At 49.7% G+C, this 22,201-nt stretch overlaps 1 protein-coding gene across 3 annotated transcripts in view; it reads right to left on the bottom strand.

Moving 5' to 3' along the window:
* Positions 1-22,201, bottom strand: part of TTLL7 (tubulin tyrosine ligase like 7) — a 144,434-nt gene that overhangs the window by 27,291 nt on the left and 94,942 nt on the right. For all 3 annotated transcript variants that reach the window (XM_075320226.1, XM_075320225.1, XM_075320227.1), the window contains 2 exons: positions 17,662-17,742; positions 2,460-2,620 (listed from right to left, as the gene is read on the bottom strand). In XM_075320226.1, the coding sequence (XP_075176341.1) occupies positions 2,460-2,620; positions 17,662-17,742 (242 nt within the window). The remainder of the gene's footprint in view (positions 1-2,459; positions 2,621-17,661; positions 17,743-22,201) is intronic.

Genomic DNA, 22,201 nt, shown 5'->3' with positions numbered 1-22,201 from the left:
CTTTACCTGCGTCCCGACGGCAATGCAGAAGGGAGAAGGTGGGCGGGATGTTATGTCCCGCTCATCTCCGCCCTTCCGCTTCTATTCGTGACGTCGCCGAGCAGGTATGTGCGTGTGAAGCTGCCGTAGCGATAATGTTCGCTACGGCAGCAATCACCACATATCGCATGTGCGACGGGGGCGGGTACTATCACGCTTGGCATCGCAACGTGTAAAGTACCCCTAAGACTGGGACGGTGGCACTCGTGAGCAGCCACCACACCATTATTTTTGTTTTCTCATGCAGGTGGTATAATCCATGAAAGATCCGTACTCTCCATCCAATGTGTGCCATTCATTTTCAGCTCAAAACACAATAAGAATGAATAGAGATGAGAGACCGCACCTAAACCAGGTGTGCAGAGAACAGAACCGTGCAACGCCCGAGTCTGTGCAGCATTACTGGGGTCCGACTGTTTACATTTGGCGTTCACACAAATGCCACATCCATAAATTCAGACTAACATATATATACAGCTTGTGAAATAAGTATTGAACACGTCACACATTTTCTAAGCAAATACATTTGTAGAGGTGCTATTCACATGAATTTCTCACCAGATGTTGGTAACAACCCATCCAATCCACACAGGCAAAGAAATCAAACCATAGATGTATATACATAATGTTATGCATAATAATGAGAAATGACACAGGGAAAAAGTATTGAATACATTACTGAAATGTATTTCATACTTGGTACATTCAGCTTTGTTCATGATATATCTCCAGACGTCTCCTGTATGGAGACACTAGTTGCCTGCATTGCTCAAATGGATTTTGGCCCATTCTTCCACACACACTCCTCACATCCTGTATAGAGACACTACAACCCCTGGCAAAAATTATGGAATCCCTTGGCTCTGAGGATGTTCATTCAGTTGCTTACTTTTATTTAAAAAAAAGCAGATCACAGACATGGCACAAGACTAAAGTCATTTCAAATGGCAACTTTCTGGCTTTAAAAAAACACTAAAAAAAATAAATCATGAAAACATAATGTGCTAGCCAGTAACGGTTACTTTTCAAGACCAAACAGGTGGAAAAAAATATGGAATCACTGAATTATGAGGAAAAAATTATTGTATCACCTTGTAAATTTTCATTCCCAAAACTAACACTTGCATCAAATAAGATCTGCTCATTAATCTGCATCTAAAAAGGAGTGATCACACCTTGGCGAGCTGTTGCACCAAGTGGACTGACATGAATTATAGCTCCAACACGAGAGATGTCAATTGAAACAAAGAAGAGGATTATCAAACTCTTAAAAGAGGGTAAATCAAAACGCAATGTTGCAAAAGATGTTGGTTGTTCACAGTCAGCTGTGTCTAAAATCTGGACCAAATACAAACAATATGGGAAGGTTGTTAAAGGCAAACATACTGGTAGACCAAGGAAGACATCAAAGCGTCAAGATAGGAAACTTAATGCAAAATGTCTCCAAAACAGGAAATGCACAACAAAACAAATGAGGAACAAATGGGAGGAAACTGCAGTCAATGTCTGTGACCGAACTGTAAGAAACCGCCTAAAGGAAATAGGATTTACATACAGAAAAGCTAAACAATAAAAAGATGACTGCCTGAAGAGAACATGTAAATTTACTACAGTCATTGATGATATGGGGCTGCATGTCAGGTAAAGGCACTGGGGAGATGGCTGTCATTACATCTTCAATAAATGCCCAAGTTTACATTGAAATTTTGGACACTTTTCTTATCCCATCAATTGATGTTTGGGGATGATGAAATCATTTATCAAGATGATAATGCATCCTGCCATAGAGCAAAAACTGTGAAAACATTCCCTGAAAGAAGACACATCAGGTCAATGACAAATAGTCCGAATCTAACTCCAATTGAAAATCTTTGGTGGAAGTTGAAGAAAATGGTCAATGACAAGGCTCCAACCTGCAAAGCTGATCTGGCAACAGCAATCAGAGAAAGTTGGAGCCAGATTGATGAAGAGTACTGTTTGTCACTCATTAAGTCCATGCCTCAGAGACTACAAGCTGTTATAAAAGCCAGAGGTGGTGCCACAAAACACTAGTGATTTATTGGAGGGTTCTTTTGTTTGTTTGTTTTTCATGATTCCATAATTTTTTCCTCATAGTTGAGTGATTCCATAATTTTTCCCCCTGTTTGGTTTTGAATAGTAACCGTTACTGGCTGCACATTATATTTTCATGATTTTTTTTGTAGTGTTTCTTAAAGCCAGAAAGTTGCCATTTGAAATTACTTTAGTTTTGTGCCATGTCTGTGATCTGCTTTTTTTTTTTTTTTTTTAACAAAAGTAAACAACTGAATGAACATCCTCAGAGCCAGGGGAGTCCATAATTTTTGCCAGGGGTGATCCCCGACATCTGGCCTGTAGTCACCGTGTACATCCCTGCAGAGAAGAGAGTGGGCCGAGCGTACCTGGAGTCACAAAAGCAGCTCCACAATCCCTGGCCGTGACTCCACAGGAGACGATTGAACACACGGTTAAAACTCCGGTATAAGTGTAAACACTCCACGTCCGACACCCGCCAGACCCGCTGAAGAACCGAGCGAATATTCGACCTCACGATGTCCAAAATCTAAGGGGGAAAAAAAGAAAAAGTATCAGTCGTACCAAACAAATCCTAGAGATGACCGGCGAACAGAGCAGCTACTACCAGCAGGGGGCGCCACATAATAAAATACAAGAAAACCCAGGATTTTCCATGATATCACCCGTGGGCCCCTGTACATAAAGCCGTCACAGGGGCCCCTGCACTGCGGAAAAACAATCTCACTCCCGATTACAGGGTGTTGTCAGAATCTGGGCTCACAGGGGTTGTCATACTCACAAAATAAGATCTCTGCTTGCTTTCAGTGACTGAAATTCTTATTAATAGATGAAATCTAAAAAAAAAACCCTCAGAAATCTAACATTTCTCAGGCCCGAGACGTTGACACTTGTTTCAGTCAGTGCGGTCCTCTGTGAGCTGGCTACAGCAGCTTTACTGCCCTGTTTGCTACAATGTGTCGGTGCGGACGGTTCGGTGACAAATGATTGTCTAGACCAGTAGTTCTCAAACTCCAGTCCTCATGACCCCCAACAGGTCATGTTTTCAGGATTTCCTTAATATAGCACAGGTGATGCCTTGATAATGATACCATCATCTGTTCAATAGTAAGGAAATCCTGAAAACATGACTTGTTGGGGGCCATGAGGACTGGAGTTTAGGAAACACTGGTCTAGACTTTGTGCATTGCAGCAAAAGCTCAGCTGCGAGAAGTCTGACCGCCTGCGTGTATTCAGCCCTTGGATATTTGTATTTACTGACAGAAGGCAGAGCGTAGCAGGTTACTGGTATCTGACAGTCACTATATCTGCACTCCTGGACTTATTTACATTCATGATTTTTGCTGTTACTGAAGAGAATCCTGAAATAAGATTTGGCCAGAACTGTGGTATCGCAAAGAGCCGATACAGAAAATCCTCAGCGCAAAGTCCACTTTTCTTCCAAAGCCGGGTGGCGGAAGACGAGGGGCCTGGACCGGAGCTCGGAGCGTGAATGTTCAGAACAGGGCTTAGGTAGGTGGCACTTCTCTCATTATTTTGGGTCACTCTAAGGCTTCTTGCGGTTGTCTGGCTGCTCCTCTCGCCTAAAACTTCAAGTAAAAAACAGCAGAAGACTCATCGAGGCGGGCCAGCATGGTAAAGAAGGGAATTTTGTTTACTTACCGTAAATTCCTTTTCTTCTAGCTCCAATTGGGAGACCCAGACAATTGGGTGTATAGCTACTGCCTCCGGAGGCCACACAAAGTACTACACTTAAAAGTGTAAGGCCCCTCCCCTTCTGGCTATACACCCCCCCGTGGGATCACGGGCTCCTCAGTTTTAGTGCAAAAGCAAGAAGGAGGAAAGCCAATAACTGTTTTAAATACAAATTCAACCCGAGAAACAACCTCGGAGAACTGAACTGTTCAACATGAACAACATGTGCACCCGAAAAAAACAAACTTCCTAAGAAAACAGGGCGGGTGCTGGGTCTCCCAATTGGAGCTAGAAGAAAAGGAATTTACGGTAAGTAAACAAAATTCCCTTCTTCTTTGTCGCTCCTAATTGGGAGACCCAGACAATTGGGACGTCCAAAAGCAGTCCCTGGGTGGGTAAAAGAATACCTCGTGATAGGGCCGTCAAACAGCCCTTTCCTACAGGTGAGCCACCGCCGCCTGAAGGACTTGTCTACCTAGGCCGGCATCCGCCGAAGCGTAGGTATGCACCTGATAATGCTTGGTAAAAGTGTGCAGACTCGACCAGGTAGCCGCCTGGCACACCTGCTGAGCCGTAGCCTGGTGCCGTAATGCCCAGGACGCACCCACGGCTCTGGTAGAATGGGCCTTCAGTCCTGATGGAATCGGAAGCCCAGCAGAACGGTAGGTGTGAAGAATTGGTTCCTTGATCCAACGCGCAAGGGTGGATTTGGAAGCTTGCGACCCTTTACGCTGACCAGCGACAAGGACAAAGAGTGCATCCGAGCGGCGCAGAGGCGCCGTGCGGGAAATGTAGATCCTGAGTGCTCTCACCAGATCCAATAAATGCAAACCTTTTTCAAATTGGTGAACTGGATGCGGACACAAAGACGGTAAAGTGATATCTTGATTGAGATGAAAGGAAGATACCACCTTGGGAAGAAATTCTGGAATTGGACGCAGAACTACCTTGTCCTGGTGAAACACCAGGAATGGAGATCTGCATGATAACGCCGCCAGCTCGGACACTCTCCGAAGAGACGTGACCGCCACTAGAAAGGCCACTTTCTGTGAAAGACGAGAAAGGGAAACCTCCTTCATAGGCTCGAAAGGCGGCTTTTGGAGAGCAATTAGAACCTTGTTCAGGTCCCAGGGCTCCAACGGCCGCTTGTAAGGGGGGACGATATGACAAACCCCTTGCAGGAACGTGCGTACCTGAGGAAGTCGCGCCAGGCGTTTCTGAAAAATACGGATAGCGCGGAGACTTGACCCTTAAGGGAGCCAAGCGACAAACCTTTTTCCAACCCAGACTGCAGGAAGGAAAGAAAAGTAGGCAATGCAAAAGGCCAGGGAGAAACTCCCTGAGCAGAGCACCAAGATAGGAATATCCTCCACGTCCTGTGGTAGATCTTGGCGGAGGATGGCTTCCTAGCCTGTCTCATGGTGGCAACCACTTCATGAGATAAACCTGAGGCCGCTAGGATCCAGGACTCAATGGCCACACAGTCAGGTTCAGGGCCGCAGAATTCAGATGGAAAAACGGCCCTTGAGACAGCAAGTCTGGACGGTCTGGTAGTGCCCACGGATGGCCTACCATGAGGTGCCACAGATCCGGGTACCACGACCTCCTTGGCCAGTCTGGAGCGACGAGAATGGCGCGGCGGCAGTCGGACCTGATTTTGCGGAGCACTCTGGGCAACAATGCCAGAGGTGGGAACACATACGGTAGCCGGAACTGCGACCAATCTTGAACTAAGGCGTCTGCCGCCAGAGCTCGGTGATCGTGAGACCGTGCCATGAAAACCGGGACCTTGTTGTTGTGCCGTGACGCCATCAGGTCGACGTCCGGCATCCCCCAGCGGCGACAGATCTCCTGAAACACGTCCGGGTGAAGAGACCATTCCCCTGCGTCCATGCCCTGGCGACTGAGAAAGTCTGCTTCCCAGTTTTCTACGCCTGGGATGTGAACTGCGGATATGGTGGATGCCGTGTCTTCCACCCACGTCAGAATCCGCCGGACTTCCTAGAAGGCTTGCCGACTGCGTGTTCCCCCTTGGTGGTTGATGTATGCCACCGCTGTGGAGTTGTCCGACTGAATTCGGATCTGCTTGCCTTCCAGCCACTGTTGGAAGGCTTGTAGGGCAAGATAGACTGCTCTGATCTCCAGAACATTGATCTGAAGGGTGGACTCTTTCCGAGTCCACGTACCTTGAGCCCTGTGGTGGAGAAACACTGCTCCCCACCCTGATAGACTCGCATCTGTCGTGACCACCGCCCAGGATGGGGGTAGGAATGACTTTCCTTTTGACAATGAGGTGGGAAGAAGCCACCACCGGAGAGATTCCTTGGCTGCCTGAGAGAGGGAGACCTCCCTGTCGAGGGACGTCGACTTCCCGTCCCATTGGCGGAGAATGTCCCATTGTAGTGGACGCAGATGAAACTGCGCAAAAGGAACTGCTTCCATTGCTGCTACCATCTTCCCTAGGAAGTGCATGAGGCGCCTCAAGGGGTGCGACTGGCCCTGAAGGAGAGATTGCACCCCTATCTGTAGCGAGCACTGTTTGTCCAGTGGAAGTTTCACTATCGCTGAGAGAGTATGAAACTCCATGCCAAGATATGTTAGTGATTGGGTCGGGGTTAGATTTGACTTTGAAAAGTTGACAATCCACCCGAACCTCTGGAGAGTCTTCAGTGCCACGTTCAGGCTGTGTTGGCATGCCTCTTGAGAGGGTGCCTTGATAAGTAGATCGTCCAAATACGGGATCACGGAGTGACCTTGCGAGTGCAGGACTGCTACTACTGCTGCCATGACCTTGGTGAAGACCCGAGGGGCTGTCGCCAGCCCGAAAGGTAGAGCTACGAACTGCAGGTGTTCGCTTCCTATAACGAAGCGTAGAAAACGCTGATGCTCTGGCGCAATTGGCACGTGGAGATAAGCATCCTTGATGTCTATTGATGCTAGGAAATCTCCTTGAGACATTGAGGCGATAACGGAGCGGAGAGATTCCATCCGGAACCTCCTGGTTTTTACGTGTTTGTTGAGCAGCTTTAGATCCAGGACGGGACGGAACGACCCGTCTTTCTTTGGCACCACAAACAAATTGGAGTAAAAACCGTGACCTTGTTCCTGAAGAGGAACAGAAGTCACCACTCCTTCCGCCTTTAGAGCGGACACCGCTTGTAGCAGAGCATCGGCTCGGTCGGGCGGTGGGGAAGTTCTGAAGAAGCGAGTTGGAGGACGAGAGCTGAACTCTATCCTGTACCCGTGAGACAGAATGTCTCTCACCCAACGGTCTTTGACCTGTGACAGCCAAATGTCGCCAAAGCGGGAGAGCCTGCCACCGACCAAGGATGCGGAGAGAGGAGGCTGAGAGTCATGAGGAAGCCGTCTTGGTAACGGTTCTTCCGGCTGGCTTTTTTGGGCGTGATTGAGTCCGCCAAGAATCTGAGCCCCTCTGATCCTTTTGAGTCCTTTTGGACGAGTAGAATTGGGACCTGCCTGAGCCTCGAAAGGACCGAAAACCAGACTGTCCCCTCCTCTGTTGGGGTTTGTTTTGTCTGGGCTGCGGTAAGGATGAATCCTTACCCTTGGAGTGTTTAATGATTTCATCCAAACGCTCCCCAAACAATCGGTCACGAGAAAAAGGCAAACTGGTTAAGCACTTCTTGGAAGAAGAATCTGCCTTCCATTCTCTCAACCACAGGGCTCTGCGTAAAACCACAGAGTTGGCTGACGCCACCGCCATACGGCTCGTAGAGTCTAGGACAGCATTAATCGCGTAAGACGCGAATGCAGACATTTGAGAGGTCAAGGGTGCCACCTGCGGAGCAGATGTACGTGTGACCGTGTCGACCTGTGTAAGCCCAGCTGAAATAGCTTGGAGTGCCCATACGGCTGCGAATGCTGGCGCCAACGACGCTCCAATCGCTTCATAGATGGATTTTAACCAGAGCTCCATCTGTCTGTCAGTGGCATCTTTAAGTGCCGCCCCATCTTCCACTGCAACTAGAGATCTGGCTGCAAGCCTGGAGATTGGAGGGTCCACCTTGGGACACTGTGTCCAGCCCTTGACCACGTCAGGGGGAAAAGGATAGCGTGTATCTTTAAGCCGTTTGGAAAAACGCTTATCTGGATAAGCGTGGTGTTTCTGGATTGCGTCTCTAAAGTCAGAGTGGTCCAGAAAAGTGCTTAATTTACGCTTGGGATACCTGAAATGGAATTTCTCCTGCTGTGAAGCTGCCTCCTCCGCAAGAGGAGCTGGTGGAGAAATATCTAACATCCTATTGATGGACGCTATAAGATCATTCACTATGGCGTCACCATCCGGGGTATCTAGATTGAGAGCAGCCCCAGCATCAGACTCCTGATCAGTTACATCCGCCTCATCACACAGAGAGTCGTCCCGCTGGGACCCTGACCAGTGTGATGAAGTTGAGGGTCGCTCATAGCGAGCCCGCTTAGGTTGTCTGGGACTGTCGTCCGAGTCAGAGCCGTCACCCTGGGGTGCATGTGACACCCCCGGAGCTAGGAAGTGGTCCAGCTGAGGGGGACAAGGTGGCAATGAATCAACAGTGCCCATGGTCTGAGTTACTGGTCTAGACTGCAATGTTTCAAGAATTTTAGACATAGTCATAGACAATCTGTCAGCAAAAGCTGCAAACTCCGTCCCTGTCACCTGGACAGCATTCACAGGTGGTTCTCCCTGGGTCACCTCTAGCAGCGGCCCCGGCTGAGCAATTGCCACAGGGGCCGAGCACTGCACACAATGGGGGTCAGTGGAACCTGCCGGTAGAGTAGCCCCACATGCGGTACAAGCAGCATATAAAGTCCGTGCCTTGGCACTTTTGCTTTTTGCGGACGACATGCTGTTGTCTCCTTGAGAAATCTAAGGAGGGTATATAGCAGAAAATCACCAGCGACTGTACAGTGCAAAGTATTGCCAGCACAAAATACAAAGTACACTATGGCACAAGTGGGGGAGAGCCCTTGAGGGCTGCTTACCGCCCGCTGAAAAGCGGGTGTGAGGTCGTAGAATCCCTTGTCTGAGTCTCCCCGTCTCCCCTCTGCAGCTCAGCGTGCAGGCAGGAATGGCTGCCGGCGTCCTGTGAAGAGGGGCGGACCGTGGGCGTCACAAACAAAAGTGCGGGAAACTGCGTCCCACTGTGCCTAGTGTGAGGGCTGGAGTATGTAAAACAGACTCCAGCTCTTAGCGCTGCTGGTCTGTACAGCGTCCCGCCCTCCGCCTGACTGGCAGGTCTGGGGGCGGGAACGATACGAACTAGGCCGCAAAAGCCGGGGACTGTAGTAATCTAGCGCGGCCGTCATATATGCACGGCCAGCGCGGAAGTCCCCGGCGCACCACAAATCCCAGCCGCGACGCAGTAAAAACTGACCCCCGCGGCCGGATCGGCCGATCGTACTAAGTCACCTCACTCAGCAGAGCTGTAGTGAGTAACGGCACAAGCGCAGCAGCGCTGTTTACCCCGGCGCACTAACACACCCAGCAATGCTGCAGTGTGCGTGCGATAAGCACGGGGACACGGAGTACCTTGATGGAGCAGGGTCCTGTCCCTGAGGAAACTCCGCTCCGTATCCAGCAGATCCTCCAGGGGCTGTGGATGGAGCACGGCCTCAGTGCCCGGAGACCGGTAAAGTCCCACTTCACCCAGAGCCCTAATGGGGATGGGGAAGGAATCAGCATGTGGGCTCCAGCCTCCGTACCCGCAATGGGTACCTCAACCTTAACAAACACCGCCGACAGAAAGTGGGGTGAGAAGGGAGCATGCTGGGGGCCCTCGTATGGGCCCTCTTTTCTTCCATCCGACATAGTCAGCAGCTGCTGCTGACTAAACAGTGGAGCTATGCGTGGATGTCTGGCCTCCTTCGCACAAAGCATAAAACTGAGGAGCCCGTGATCCCACGGGGGGGTGTATAGCCAGAAGGGGAGGGGCCTTACACTTTTAAGTGTAGTACTTTGTGTGGCCTCCGGAGGCAGTAGCTATACACCCAATTGTCTGGGTCTCCCAATTAGGAGCGACAAAGAAAAACCCATGCATCCTCAGTAATCTGTAAAGCCATAATCTATCCTGTATACCTCCAGTTTTCCACATGATGGAGATATCCTACACTATGCTCACAGCACATGTCGCAGCATGGTGGGAGTTGTAGTTCTCCAACAGCTGGAGAGCAGCTTGGGATTACAGCTACATGGATTATCTCTGGGTGGTATTTGGTATGTGAGTGGCCTTCCTGTGCTCCGTCCTGTCATGTAGACCATTGTATATGACATTGACCTCTATGGGAAAGGGCAGATGACGGCCACATAACAGTACCACCTGTACATGTGGCGCCCGAGGCTTCCGTCACCACAGGAACATTGCACCCCAGCCAGAGTTGTGATGTCCCATCCTGGGTAAGGAAAGGAGTAAACGCCGGTCCACAAGCAAATCTGCAATATACCCATTGTTAGAAACACACAGGGACCAGGGACAGTGGCAGTAACCCCCCCAGGCTGCATGCTGGGGGCCGTAAGACCCATCCCTGCTCCCATAGGCTAGGTTTAAATAGTCAGTCTGCGGGAGGCAGAGGAGGCAGAGTGAGTGTGAGTTGAGAGGAGTTGAAGTAAGGAGGAGAGCTGAGACGAGTAGAAGAGAAGTGCTCTTGTCAGTCAGGAGCAAGAAGGAGAAAGTGACGCTTCCTGGTGAACACCCTGGGACTCAGCTAGGTCCAGGTGACACCACACCAGAGAAATACAGAAAGGATTCCAGGGCCACTGTAAAGCTTTTAAGCTGGTGGCCTGTTCCACAAAGTCATTCGGTGGAGGGATCAAGCTGCACACAGGGGACGGTCCCTAGAAACTGGAGGAAGAGAAGTCAATTCCAAAAGTAAAAACCGAGGCCCAGGGTGGTTGCAAGCCCCCAGGGCCACAGCCCACTGCAGAACCCCTGGGAAGAGGGTGAAGTTCCAACAGGCGAGCCCTCTTGTCCAGAACCTGTAGTGGAGGCCAAGCCAGGTTCATCCAGCAAAGGCAAGGCTTAGAAGACAGCTGAAGAGAGGAACACAATAGAGGGGTGCACCGGCTTTTATTCCCAGATCTACCAGGGATCGGCGGAGGTCCCTGACAGTGGGTTCCAGCTGTCCAAAGGCACCAGTGCACTACAATCCAGGAACTGTGAGTAAATATCTTGAAACTGCACCCCCTGGTGTCGCCTTTATTATTTCATCTGCACTGCACCATCTACAACACCCTCATTGTTACGGTTGCTGCGAGCACTGGAGACTATGTCCAGATTTCTTGCTACTGCACATGTGCGAGCGCTGGAGACTAAGTCCAGATTTCTTGCTACTGCACATGTGCGAGCGCTGGAGACTAAGTCCAGATTTCTTGCTACTGCACATGTGCGAGCGCCGGAGACTAAGTCCAATCTTGGAGCCATTGCACATGTGCGGGTGACATCATCGCTGACACGAGGTCACATGTCTCTGACACCTTCTATGCCGATTGGTCGCTGGTCATGTGCTTGTGACGTCTTGCTCGGTGATAGGCCAGCATGACGTCACTCCTGTCGTTCTGGCAGCGGATTGGCTCTGGTGTCCTCCATCTTGGATGGGGCACAGAGTCTATATGAGACCCTGACGCACGCCGCATGGTGCTCAGTCCTCTTGGTTCATGCATATGAGTAGACGCTCTGTGCGCGTTCCTCTAGGCATTCCTCTGTCTATGCTAGGTGAGCGCTACCGGCAGGGTAGCGTTCTTATACCTTACAGCTTCGGCTGCTGTCCGTATCCTTACCTCTTAGGGGAGCGGACATAGGCAGGTGCCTGAGGCACATGGTCTGGCTGGGCCTTGTGATTCTACTCGTAGGTGGACGTTGCCGCTAGGGTAACGTTCCTTATACTGCGTCTGGCAGTTGTTCGTATCCTCGCACACTAGGGGAGCGAACAGAGGTAGGAGCTTTGTGCGGCTTACGCTGCTGTTCGTCTCTTTTGCACCACTAGAAGAGCGGACCTAGGCAGGTGCCATATTTAGTGGTTCGTGTCCTCGCACACTAGTGGAGCGAACGCAGGTAGGAGCTTTGTGCGGCTTACGCTGCTGTTCGTCTCTTTTGCACCACTAGAAGAGCGGACCTAGGTAGGTGCCATTTCGCACACATTGCCTTTGTCTCTGTGATTATTAACAGAGATCATTCCACACACCCTCCAAGTAAGGGAGGAATTGCTTTACTTACTTATTATATCCTTCTGTGAGTTAACAGAGGTATTGCACTCTGCCATAGTCTGCAGCAAAGTCTTTGCACGGTGGACCCTGACTGTCTGATACTCCTTTCGGTTATTATCAGACAGCCCCCCGTAACATTAGGACTGAGCCAAGGGTCTGGCAGTTATGGCAGAATATCAGCAGTTACACCGTTACATACAAGTACTTGAGTCACGGCTCAAGAGTATAGAGGATAAACCTCAGACCATGGTGACATCTGCACATGATCCTCGACTTGCTCTGCCAAACAGATATTCTGGCGATGCCAGATCATGTCGTGGTTTCATTAGTCAGTGTCAGATACACCTAGAGGTCAACTCTTCTCGCTTCTCTACGGAGAGGTCCAGAGTAGGCTTTATCATCTCCTTACTTCAGGACAAAGCCTTAGAATGGGCGACTCCCCTATGGGAGCGCTCTGATGTGGTTACTCTGAGACATCAAGACTTTCTTGATGCTCTTAAGGCGGTATTCATGGGTCCGCAGGTATCCCATGATGCGGCCCTGAGACTGTTAGATCTATCTCAGGGTTCGTTATCCACTAGTTCTTATGCCATTGCTTTTAGAACTCTGGTGGCAGAACTAGATTGGCCAGAGAAGGTGTTGATTCCTATCTTCTGGAGAGGGTTGGCAGGCTATGTCAAGGATGCTCTTGCTACTCGTGAGGTCCCTGCTTCTCTGGAGGACTTGATCACAGTAGCAACGAGAATCGATGTACACCATAAGGAACGTAGACTCGAGGTCTCTTCCTCACGCCCTAAGCATCGGGCTATTCCAGTTGTTGAGGGTCCACTATCATCTTCCTCAGCATCTGAAACATCTCCCACTCCTATGGAGTTAGGTCATACGTTCTCCAGACTACGCAAATCTGGTCCTCCTATATGTTACGTATGTCGTCAGGCTGGGCACTATGCCAACAAGTGTCCTAGTCGTCAGGGAAACTCCCTGGCCTAGTAACCATTAGAGGGGGGTTACTAGAGACGTCTTCTGCACCCTCTAAGTGTTGTATCCCAGGTCAGCTCTCGTTATCTGAGAATACATGGCCTATTATGGCTTTTGTGGATTACGGAGCTGACGGGATTTTTGTGTCCTCAGGATTTGTAAAGGGACACAATATTCCCTCTATCATGTTAGAGGCGCCTATTCCTGTCCGTGTTGTTAATGGAACTATGTTGTCTGACTCCATTACATTGAGGACAGTTCCCTTGCGCCTTTCCCTGTCTCAGGGTCACATAGAGGAGATTTCTTTTCTTGTTTTGCCTGAGGGTATAGACGACGTCCTTCTGGGTCTTCCATGGCTTCGGACTCATGCTCCTCACATTGACTGGGAGTCTGACAGCATTATTAGTTGGGGTTCGAAATGTCAGTCCCGATGTCTTCCCTTACCACCTAAGGTCGTTGCGGTTGCATCCACTGATCTCTCTCCCATACCTACACCATATTTGGATTTCGCTGACGTGTTCTCCAAACAGGGTGCTGAGGTTCTTCCACCCCATAGGCCGTATGAATGTGCCATAGACCTTATCCCAGGTTCGGTTCCACCTAAAGGCAGGGTTTACCCCCTGTCGATACCTGAGTCGGAGGCCATGTCGACCTATATAAGAGAGAGTTTAAAGAAGGGGTTCATTCGTAAGTCTGTCTCTCCCGCGGGAGCTGGGTTTTTCTTTGTTCGGAAGAAAGAGGGTGATTTGCGTCCCTGCATAGATTACCGGGGTCTCAACGCAATCACAATAAAGAACAAATACCCATTACCTTTAATTTCGGAGCTCTTTGACAGACTGAGAGGAGCTCAAGTTTTTACGAAGTTGGATCTGCGGGGTGCGTATAACTTGGTACGAATTCGAAAGGGTGACGAATGGAAGACCGCTTTTAACACCCGAGACGGTCACTATGAATACCTCGTCATGCCTTTTGGGTTATGTAATGCACCCGCAGTATTTCAGGACTTCGTAAACGATGTGTTCAGGGATTTACTGTTATCCTCAGTAGTGGTGTATCTGGACGACATCCTGATTTTTTCTCCTGATCTGGAGACTCATCGTCAGGATGTCGTTCGTGTCCTTTCCCGTTTAAGGGAGCACTCATTGTTTGCTAAACTCGAGAAATGTGTATTCGAGCAATCCTCATTGCCTTTTTTGGGTTACATTATCTCACAAGAGGGTCTGGCTATGGATCCTGCGAAGGTCTCTGCTGTCCTGCAATGGTCCGAACCTCATTCCTTGAAGGCGGTGCAACGCTTCTTAGGATTCATAAATTATTACAGGCAGTTCATACCCCATTTTTCTACTTTGGTGGCCCCTTTGGTGGCCTTGACTAAGAAAGGTGCTAATCCCAAAGCCTGGTCTACTGAGACATCTCAGGCTTTTGAGGCAGTAAAAAGACACTTTTCAACTGCTCCCGTTCTTCAAAGACCCGATGAGAGTAAGCCCTTCCTCTTAGAGGTTGATGCCTCTTCAGTGGGTGCTGGTGCGGTCTTGTATCAAAAGAACGGTGCAGGTAGAAAAAGGCCGTGTTTCTTCTTTGCTAAAACCTTTTCACCAGCAGAGAGAAACTATACCATTGGGGATAGGGAACTGCTCGCCTTGAGATTAGCCTTGGAGGAGTGGCGTCACTTGCTGGAAGGAGCGAAACATCCTTTCCAGGTCTATACAGACCATAAGAATCTGACGTACTTACAAACCGCTCAGCGTCTGAATCCTCGCCAAGCCCGCTGGTCCTTGTTTTTCTCCCGCTTTCACTTCTCCATCAACTATCTGTCTGGGAGTAAGAATAACAAGGCAGACGCCCTGTCTCGCTCTATGCTTTCTACCGAGGAAGAGATTGACGAACCTCGTCTTATCCTTCCCTCCAGGGTTTTTCATACGCTCTCCCCTGTGACGTTAGACCAAATCCCACCGGGCAAGACCTTTGTTCCGCCTGATCGACAGAATGATATACTGTCATGGGCCCACACCTCAAAGGTGGGTGGGCATTTTGGTATTAGGCGGACACGAGAGTTACTGGAGAGGTGGTATTGGTGGCCACACTTAGCCAGCCACGTCAAGAGATATGTCGGTTCCTGCTACTCGTGTGCTCGCAACCGTCCATTACGGCAGAGACCGGCTGGGCTCTTGCATCCTTTACCAGTGCCAGATAGACCATGGGAGGTGGTAGGCATGGACTTTGTGGGTGATCTTCCAAGTTCACAGGGACATAGATTTGTGTGGGTCATTACGGACCATTTCTCCCGGATGGTTCATCTCGTACCGTTATCGAGAATCCCATCTTCCAGGGTACTAGCCAAACTATTCCTCAAGCATGTCTTTAGGCTTCACGGGATGCCAGATCGTATCATTTGTGATAGAGGCCCGCAATTTACTTCCCGTTTCTGGCGAGATCTTTGTAGCCTTCTGCAAATTGAGTTGAATCTCTCTTCGGCATACCATCCGGAGACTAATGGTTTGGTTGAACGTACCAATCAATCTATGATTATATACCTTCGACACTTTGTTGCTGAGAACCACGATAACTGGTCCTCCCTCCTACCCTGGGCAGAATTTGCCCTTAACAATTCGCTGGCTGAGGCCACTGGGCAGACACCGTTCGTACTCAATAATGGGCAACACCCTAGGGTACCGGTACCATTTCCCGCTGCTGCACCTCCTCCTCTTGTGGCCGACTGGGCAACTAATGCCAGAGAGGTTTGGGATCGGACTCAAGAGTCGATCCAAGCAGCTAAGGACCGTATGAAGACGGTGTCCGATCGGTTTCGTCGGCCGGCTCCTGTCTTTTGTCCAGGGGACTTTGTGTGGCTCTCTGCAAAACACGTGAGACTTAGAGTGAGCTCTGTCAAATTTGCTCCTCGCTTCCTGGGTCCTTATGAGGTTCTTCGACAGGTAAATCCTGTAGTCTATCAATTGAAGTTACCTGTCCATCTTAGGATTCATGACAAATTCCATGTCTCACTGCTAAAGCCGGCTATTTTACCTCACGCTCGTGAAGCGCACTCTCCTGCCTCTGATTCCTCTCGCTCTAGCTATGAGGTACGAGCCATAGTAGGTTCTAAGATGGTTAGAGGGCGCAGGTTCTTCTTGATAGATTGGGAGGGCTATGGCCCGGAACATCGCTCTTGGGAGCCCGAGGAGGCTGTCCATGCTCCCGACTTAGTTGCCGATTACCTGCGTCGCCGGGAGGGGGGCCCTTGAGGGGGAGGTACTGTTACGGTTGCTGCGAGCACTGGAGACTATGTCCAGATTTCTTGCTACTGCACATGTGCGAGCGCTGGAGACTAAGTCCAGATTTCTTGCTACTGCACATGTGCGAGCACTGGAGACTAAGTCCAGATTTCTTGCTACTGCACATGTGCGAGCGCCGGAGACTAAGTCCAATCTTGGAGCCATTGCACATGTGCGGGTGACATCATCGCTGACACGAGGTCATGTCTCTGACACCTTCTATGCCGATTGGTCGCTGGTCATGTGCTTGTGACGTCTTGCTCGGTGATAGGCCAGCATGACGTCACTCCTGTCGTTCTGGCAGCGGATTGGCTCTGGTGTCCTCCATCTTGGATGGGGCACAGAGTCTATATGAGACCCTGACGCACGCCGCATGGTGCTCAGTCCTCTTGGTTCATGCATATGAGTAGACGCTCTGTGCGCGTTCCTCTAGGCATTCCTCTGTCTATGCTAGGTGAGCGCTACCGGCAGGGTAGCGTTCTTATACCTTACAGCTTCGGCTGCTGTCCGTATCCTTACCTCTTAGGGGAGCGGACATAGGCAGGTGCCTGAGGCACATGGTCTGGCTGGGCCTTGTGATTCTACTCGTAGGTGGACGTTGCCGCTAGGGTAACGTTCCTTATACTGCGTCTGGCAGTTGTTCGTATCCTCGCACACTAGGGGAGCGAACAGAGGTAGGAGCTTTGTGCGGCTTACGCTGCTGTTCGTCTCTTTTGCACCACTAGAAGAGCGGACCTAGGCAGGTGCCATATTTAGTGGTTCGTGTCCTCGCACACTAGTGGAGCGAACGCAGGTAGGAGCTTTGTGCGGCTTACGCTGCTGTTCGTCTCTTTTGCACCACTAGAAGAGCGGACCTAGGTAGGTGCCATTTCGCACACATTGCCTTTGTCTCTGTGATTATTAACAGAGATCATTCCACACACCCTCCAAGTAAGGGAGGAATTGCTTTACTTACTTATTATATCCTTCTGTGAGTTAACAGAGGTATTGCACTCTGCCATAGTCTGCAGCAAAGTCTTTGCACGGTGGACCCTGACTGTCTGATACTCCTTTCGGTTATTATCAGACAGCCCCCCGTAACACTCATAGACTCTTACAAGCACCAACTGTTGCCCCGGGGCACCGCTCCACCTGTGGGGAGCAGGACCATCCAAGCTGCCATTCCACCAGCCCCAGAGGCCCCATACAGCAGCGGCGGCTTAATAGCCGCAAACCACAGGTGGCGTCACGAATACAAACTTTAATAATCACCCCCACTGAAGTCATATTAATTGACTCCCGCCAGGGTCACGGAGTCAGGCCCCGCCACCACTGACGACCCTCCGGACTAGTCCTGCCCGGCACCGGGTGTCCCATAGCCCTGGGGTGGGCGAGTCATACATATAATAAGCAGAGAGCAGAGCCAGGGTAATGCCAGACGTCTCTTACCTTTCTCTGTTTCACAGAATCCAGCTTTATCAGCCAGTAGGAGGCCACCTTGGGTTTGTGATATCGCCAGTTCTCCATTATCTGTACAAGAAGAGTGGACAAAATGTATTAGAAATCGTAGTGTTTGTACATATCACTTATAGTGAATGCGAAAAAAAGGAATGACACCATGAACAAGTGGTAGAATCGCACCAAGTGTATCTGTACAGTCAGCTTAACTGCTGCTACTAAGCAGGGGTGGGGCAGTGGGTGTGGCTAGAACACAATCGTCTGCCTGCCCAGGAGGAGCATCATCAGTGCACACAGAGCTCCATGATGGGGAATGGTGGGGCTGTAATTCCTGCACTAATGTGTTACTAAGGACACTATAACCCAGGAATAAAAGCGCAAGATAAAAGGGACTTATCTGTTGCCTTAAACCACGAGTGATAGTTACTAACCACATCTAATATAGTGTAAGCATGAAAAAAAGATCTAAGCAGGGGCGCAATAACATCCAGAACAATAGCATCCCTGCCTAGGATGGAGTAACAGGAGTAAATTGCAGCTCCATCAAGGAAGAATATAAAGTAGAGATGCAAGACACTACCCAACGCACACCAGGAGCTGTGCCAAAAAACACAAGATGCACAGGGGAACAATAGCAAAGGAGACTCTTTAGGCTCCAAGCTAATGGATACACCTAACTGGATGTCCAAGCTAATGGATCTACCTAACTGGATGTCCAAGCTAATGGATAAGGCTAACTGGATGTCCAAGCTAATGGATACGGCTAACTGGATACCCAAGCTAATGTATACGGCTAACTGGATACCCAAGCTAATGGATACGGCTAACTGGATACCCAAGCTAATGGATACGGCTAACTGGATGTCCAAACTAATGTATACGGCTAACTGGATACCCAAGCTAATGGATACGGCTAACTGGATACCCAAGCTAATGGATACGGCTAACTGGATACCGAAGCTAATGGATACGGCTAACTGGATGTCCAAGCTAATGGATACGGCTAACTGGATACCTAAACTAACAGATACGGCTAACTGGATGTCCTAGCTAATGGATACAGCTAACTGGATACCCAAGCTAACAGATACAGCTAACTGGATACCCAAGCTAATGGATACGGCTAACTGGATACCCAAGCTAATGGATACGGCTAACTGGATACCCAAGCTAATGGATACGGCTAACTGGATACCCAAGCTAACAGATACAGCTAACTGGATACCCAAGCTAATGGATATGGCTAACTGGATACCCAAGCTAATGGATACGGCTAACTGGATACCCAAGCTAATGGATACGGCTAACTGGATACCCAAGCTAATGGATACGGCTAACTGGATACCCAAGCTAATGGATACGGCTAACTGGATACCCAAGCTAATGGATACGGCTAACTGGATACCCAAGCTAATGGATACGGCTAACTAGATATCTGTATTTATTTGCTAGCTCACCCCAACTAACATGACTCGCTGGTAAGGGCCACTTTACTATTTCCCCTTGTCTTGATTTATTTTCCTGTTTTTGACTCACGGCAGCTTTAAAGAGTGGGGAAAAAATGTAAATTCTCTTATAGGATGTTCGGACTCCGGACTCCACAGGCAATGAGAAAGTCTCTGTATCTCGGCCTGTCCGTGGATTAGATGTAAGGGCTTCTGATGTCAGTGGCTATACAGTGCAATGCTCTGTCTCGCCTGCGGAAGTGCTGTAGGATACCAGGTCACTTGTTTCTGGGTTCCTTCACGGTGGATTGCTGGTGATCTGAGCAGCGGTACATCGGGTGATCGCCTAGGACTAACACACTGACACATTCCTACATCATCGTCACTATCCATCAGTGCAATGTCTGTTCTTCCGCCGTCATGGCTGACATGTTACTGCACGTGCTCCACTGTTCCAGATCCTGAATGTGACGACGGCCCAGAATAAATTATGTCACTATTTGCAGATAATGGGCTGATGGATGCGAGCCCGTGTCCTGCCGGTGGCGTGCGGGTCCTGACCTCCGCCGATCACCATTTCTATATTATGAGCTGCTTTCTCCGTAGTCAGATTCCAAGCGCTGAAACGTTTAGTGCCCGCGGCAGCGAGCACGGCGTTACTGGTCCCCGCAGCCGGAACACGATGCAGTCCTGACAGCTTTTGGACGCTGCTGCCGGTGATTTTTTTTCCGCCAGTAACGGCTGCCTGGGAAACATTCATCCTGAGTAAACGTTACCTCCGAAGTAAATGGTCCCTGCGGTCCGCTTCCACCAGAGCTGTAAACTAAGAAAACACTCTCCCTGCACCGCCATCTCCTCTCATTGGTGGAAGCGTCCGGCGCCCGCAGAGCTTTTCTTGAAGAGCGTCCAGAGGTTGTAAAAGGAAGAACATAAATCTTTCCCTGTTTTTTGTGGCACGTCAGACGGTGTAAGACGCGGGCAGTGGAGTGTCGGGCGGGTTACAACCCCAAGGAGAGAAGCAGCTGAATCCTAATTGTGTGAAGCCCTCGGAACATTGTGATTTTTGCTTTTTCCGCAGAATTAAGAAAAGCGTTTATATTAGGGGAATGTTCATTCGGATAATTTGATCTTCAATATGAAGGGCGAGGATTCTCCCATCGATGCAGGAACAGCGGGATCGTGTACTCAGCGATTTACAGGACAATCATAAAGACCGCGGACGACAAAGCGAACCTGCAGAGCGCACAGCAACTGGAGAGAAACTGCCGCAGCCAGAAACGCAGAGTTTATATAAACGCCGCCAAAAAATAGTTTATCAGCGATTTATAATTTTTTTTTTTAATGTAAAAAGTAATTATATTTATTTTTTGCCAGTCTACATTACACAGGATTTCTGGGTCTTTAACGGGAAGTCCAGGACTTCGATATAACAGATGAATCCTTAAGAAAGGTCATCAAATCAGAAAAATGCAGGTCCTGTACCCGACTGCCGCAACGATCAGCTGTTATCAAAGTGCAGAACCAGAACAGCTCCATGCACCGTGTAGTGGCCATTCTCAGTACTGCAGCTCCATACACCGTGTAGTGGCCATTCTCAGTACTGCAGCTCCATACACCCTGTAGTGGCCGTTCTCAGTACTGCAGCTCCTCACAGCTCCATACACCGTGTAGTGGCCGTTCTCAGTACTGCAGCTCCTCACAGCTCCATACACCGTGTAGTGGTTGTTCCCAGTACTGCAGCTCCTCACAGCTCTGTACACCATGTAGTGGACATTCTCAGTACTGCAGTTCCATACACCATGTAGTGGCCGTTCTCAGTACTGTAGCTCCTCACAGGTCCGTAAACCGTGTAGTAGCTGTTCTCGTTCTCAGTACTGCAGCTCCTCACAGCTCCATATACCATGTAGTGGCCACTCTCAGTACTGCAGCCCCTCACAGCTCCATACACCGTGTAGCGGCCGCTCTCAGTACTGCAGCCCCTCACAGCTCCATACACCATGTAGTGGCCACTCTCAGTACTGCAGCCCCTCACAGCTCCATACACCATGTAGTGGCCACTCTCAGTACTGCAGCCCCTCACAGCTCCATACACCATGTAGTGGCCACTCTCAGTACTACAGCTCCTCACAGCTCCATACACCGTGTAGTGGCTGTTCTCAGTACTGCAGCTCCTCACAGCTCCATACACCGTGTAGTGGCCGTTCTCAGTACTACAGCTCCTCACAGCTCTGTACACCATTTTGTGGCCGTTCTCAGTACTGCAGCTCCTCACAGCTCCATACACTGTGTAGTGGCCATTTTCAGTACTGCAGCTCAGCTCCATACACCGTGTAGTGGCGGTTCTCAGTACTGCAGCTCCTCACAGCTCCATACACCGTGTAGTGGCCATTTTCAGTACTGCAGCTCAGCTCCATACACCGTGTAGTGGCGGTTCTCAGTACTGCAGCTCCTCACAGCTCTGTACATTGTGTAGTGGTCGTTCCCAGTACTGCAGCTCCTCACAGCTCCGTACACAATCTAGTGGTCATTCTCAGTACTGCATCTCAGATGAAACTCGCTGTAATAGGAGCTAAGCTGCAGTACTGAGAACGGCCACTACACAGTATTTACGGCATGGGTGTCTTAGGTTTGAACGCTATTTACATGAAGATTTTGCTGGAGCTGACTCCAAACTCTACTATGGTAAAGACGAAAGAGCTGTCGGAGGACACCAGAAACAAATTTGTAGCCCTGCACCAGGCTGGGAACACTGAATCTGCAATAGGCAAGCAGCTTGGTGTGATGAAATCAAACGTGGGAGCAATAATTAGAAAATGGAAGACATACAAAACCCATTGATAATCTCCCTTGATCTGGGGTTCCACGCAAGATCTCACCCCGTGGGGTCAAAATGATCACAAGAACGGTGAGCAAAAATTCCAGAACCACAAGGGGGGACCTAGTGATTGACCTGCATAGAGCTGGGACCACTGTAACAAAGGCTACCATCAGTAACACACTACGCTGCCAGGGACTCAGATTCTGCAGTGCCAGACATGTTCCGCTGCTGAAGCCAGTACATGTCCAGGCCCATCTGAAGATTGCTA

The sequence above is a fragment of the Anomaloglossus baeobatrachus genome, chromosome 8, assembly GCF_048569485.1.
Source record: "Anomaloglossus baeobatrachus isolate aAnoBae1 chromosome 8, aAnoBae1.hap1, whole genome shotgun sequence".
NCBI lineage: Eukaryota > Metazoa > Chordata > Amphibia > Anura > Aromobatidae > Anomaloglossus > Anomaloglossus baeobatrachus.
Note: the sequence above shows the minus strand (reverse complement) of the source record. Positions and strands in the feature narration are given on the sequence as shown.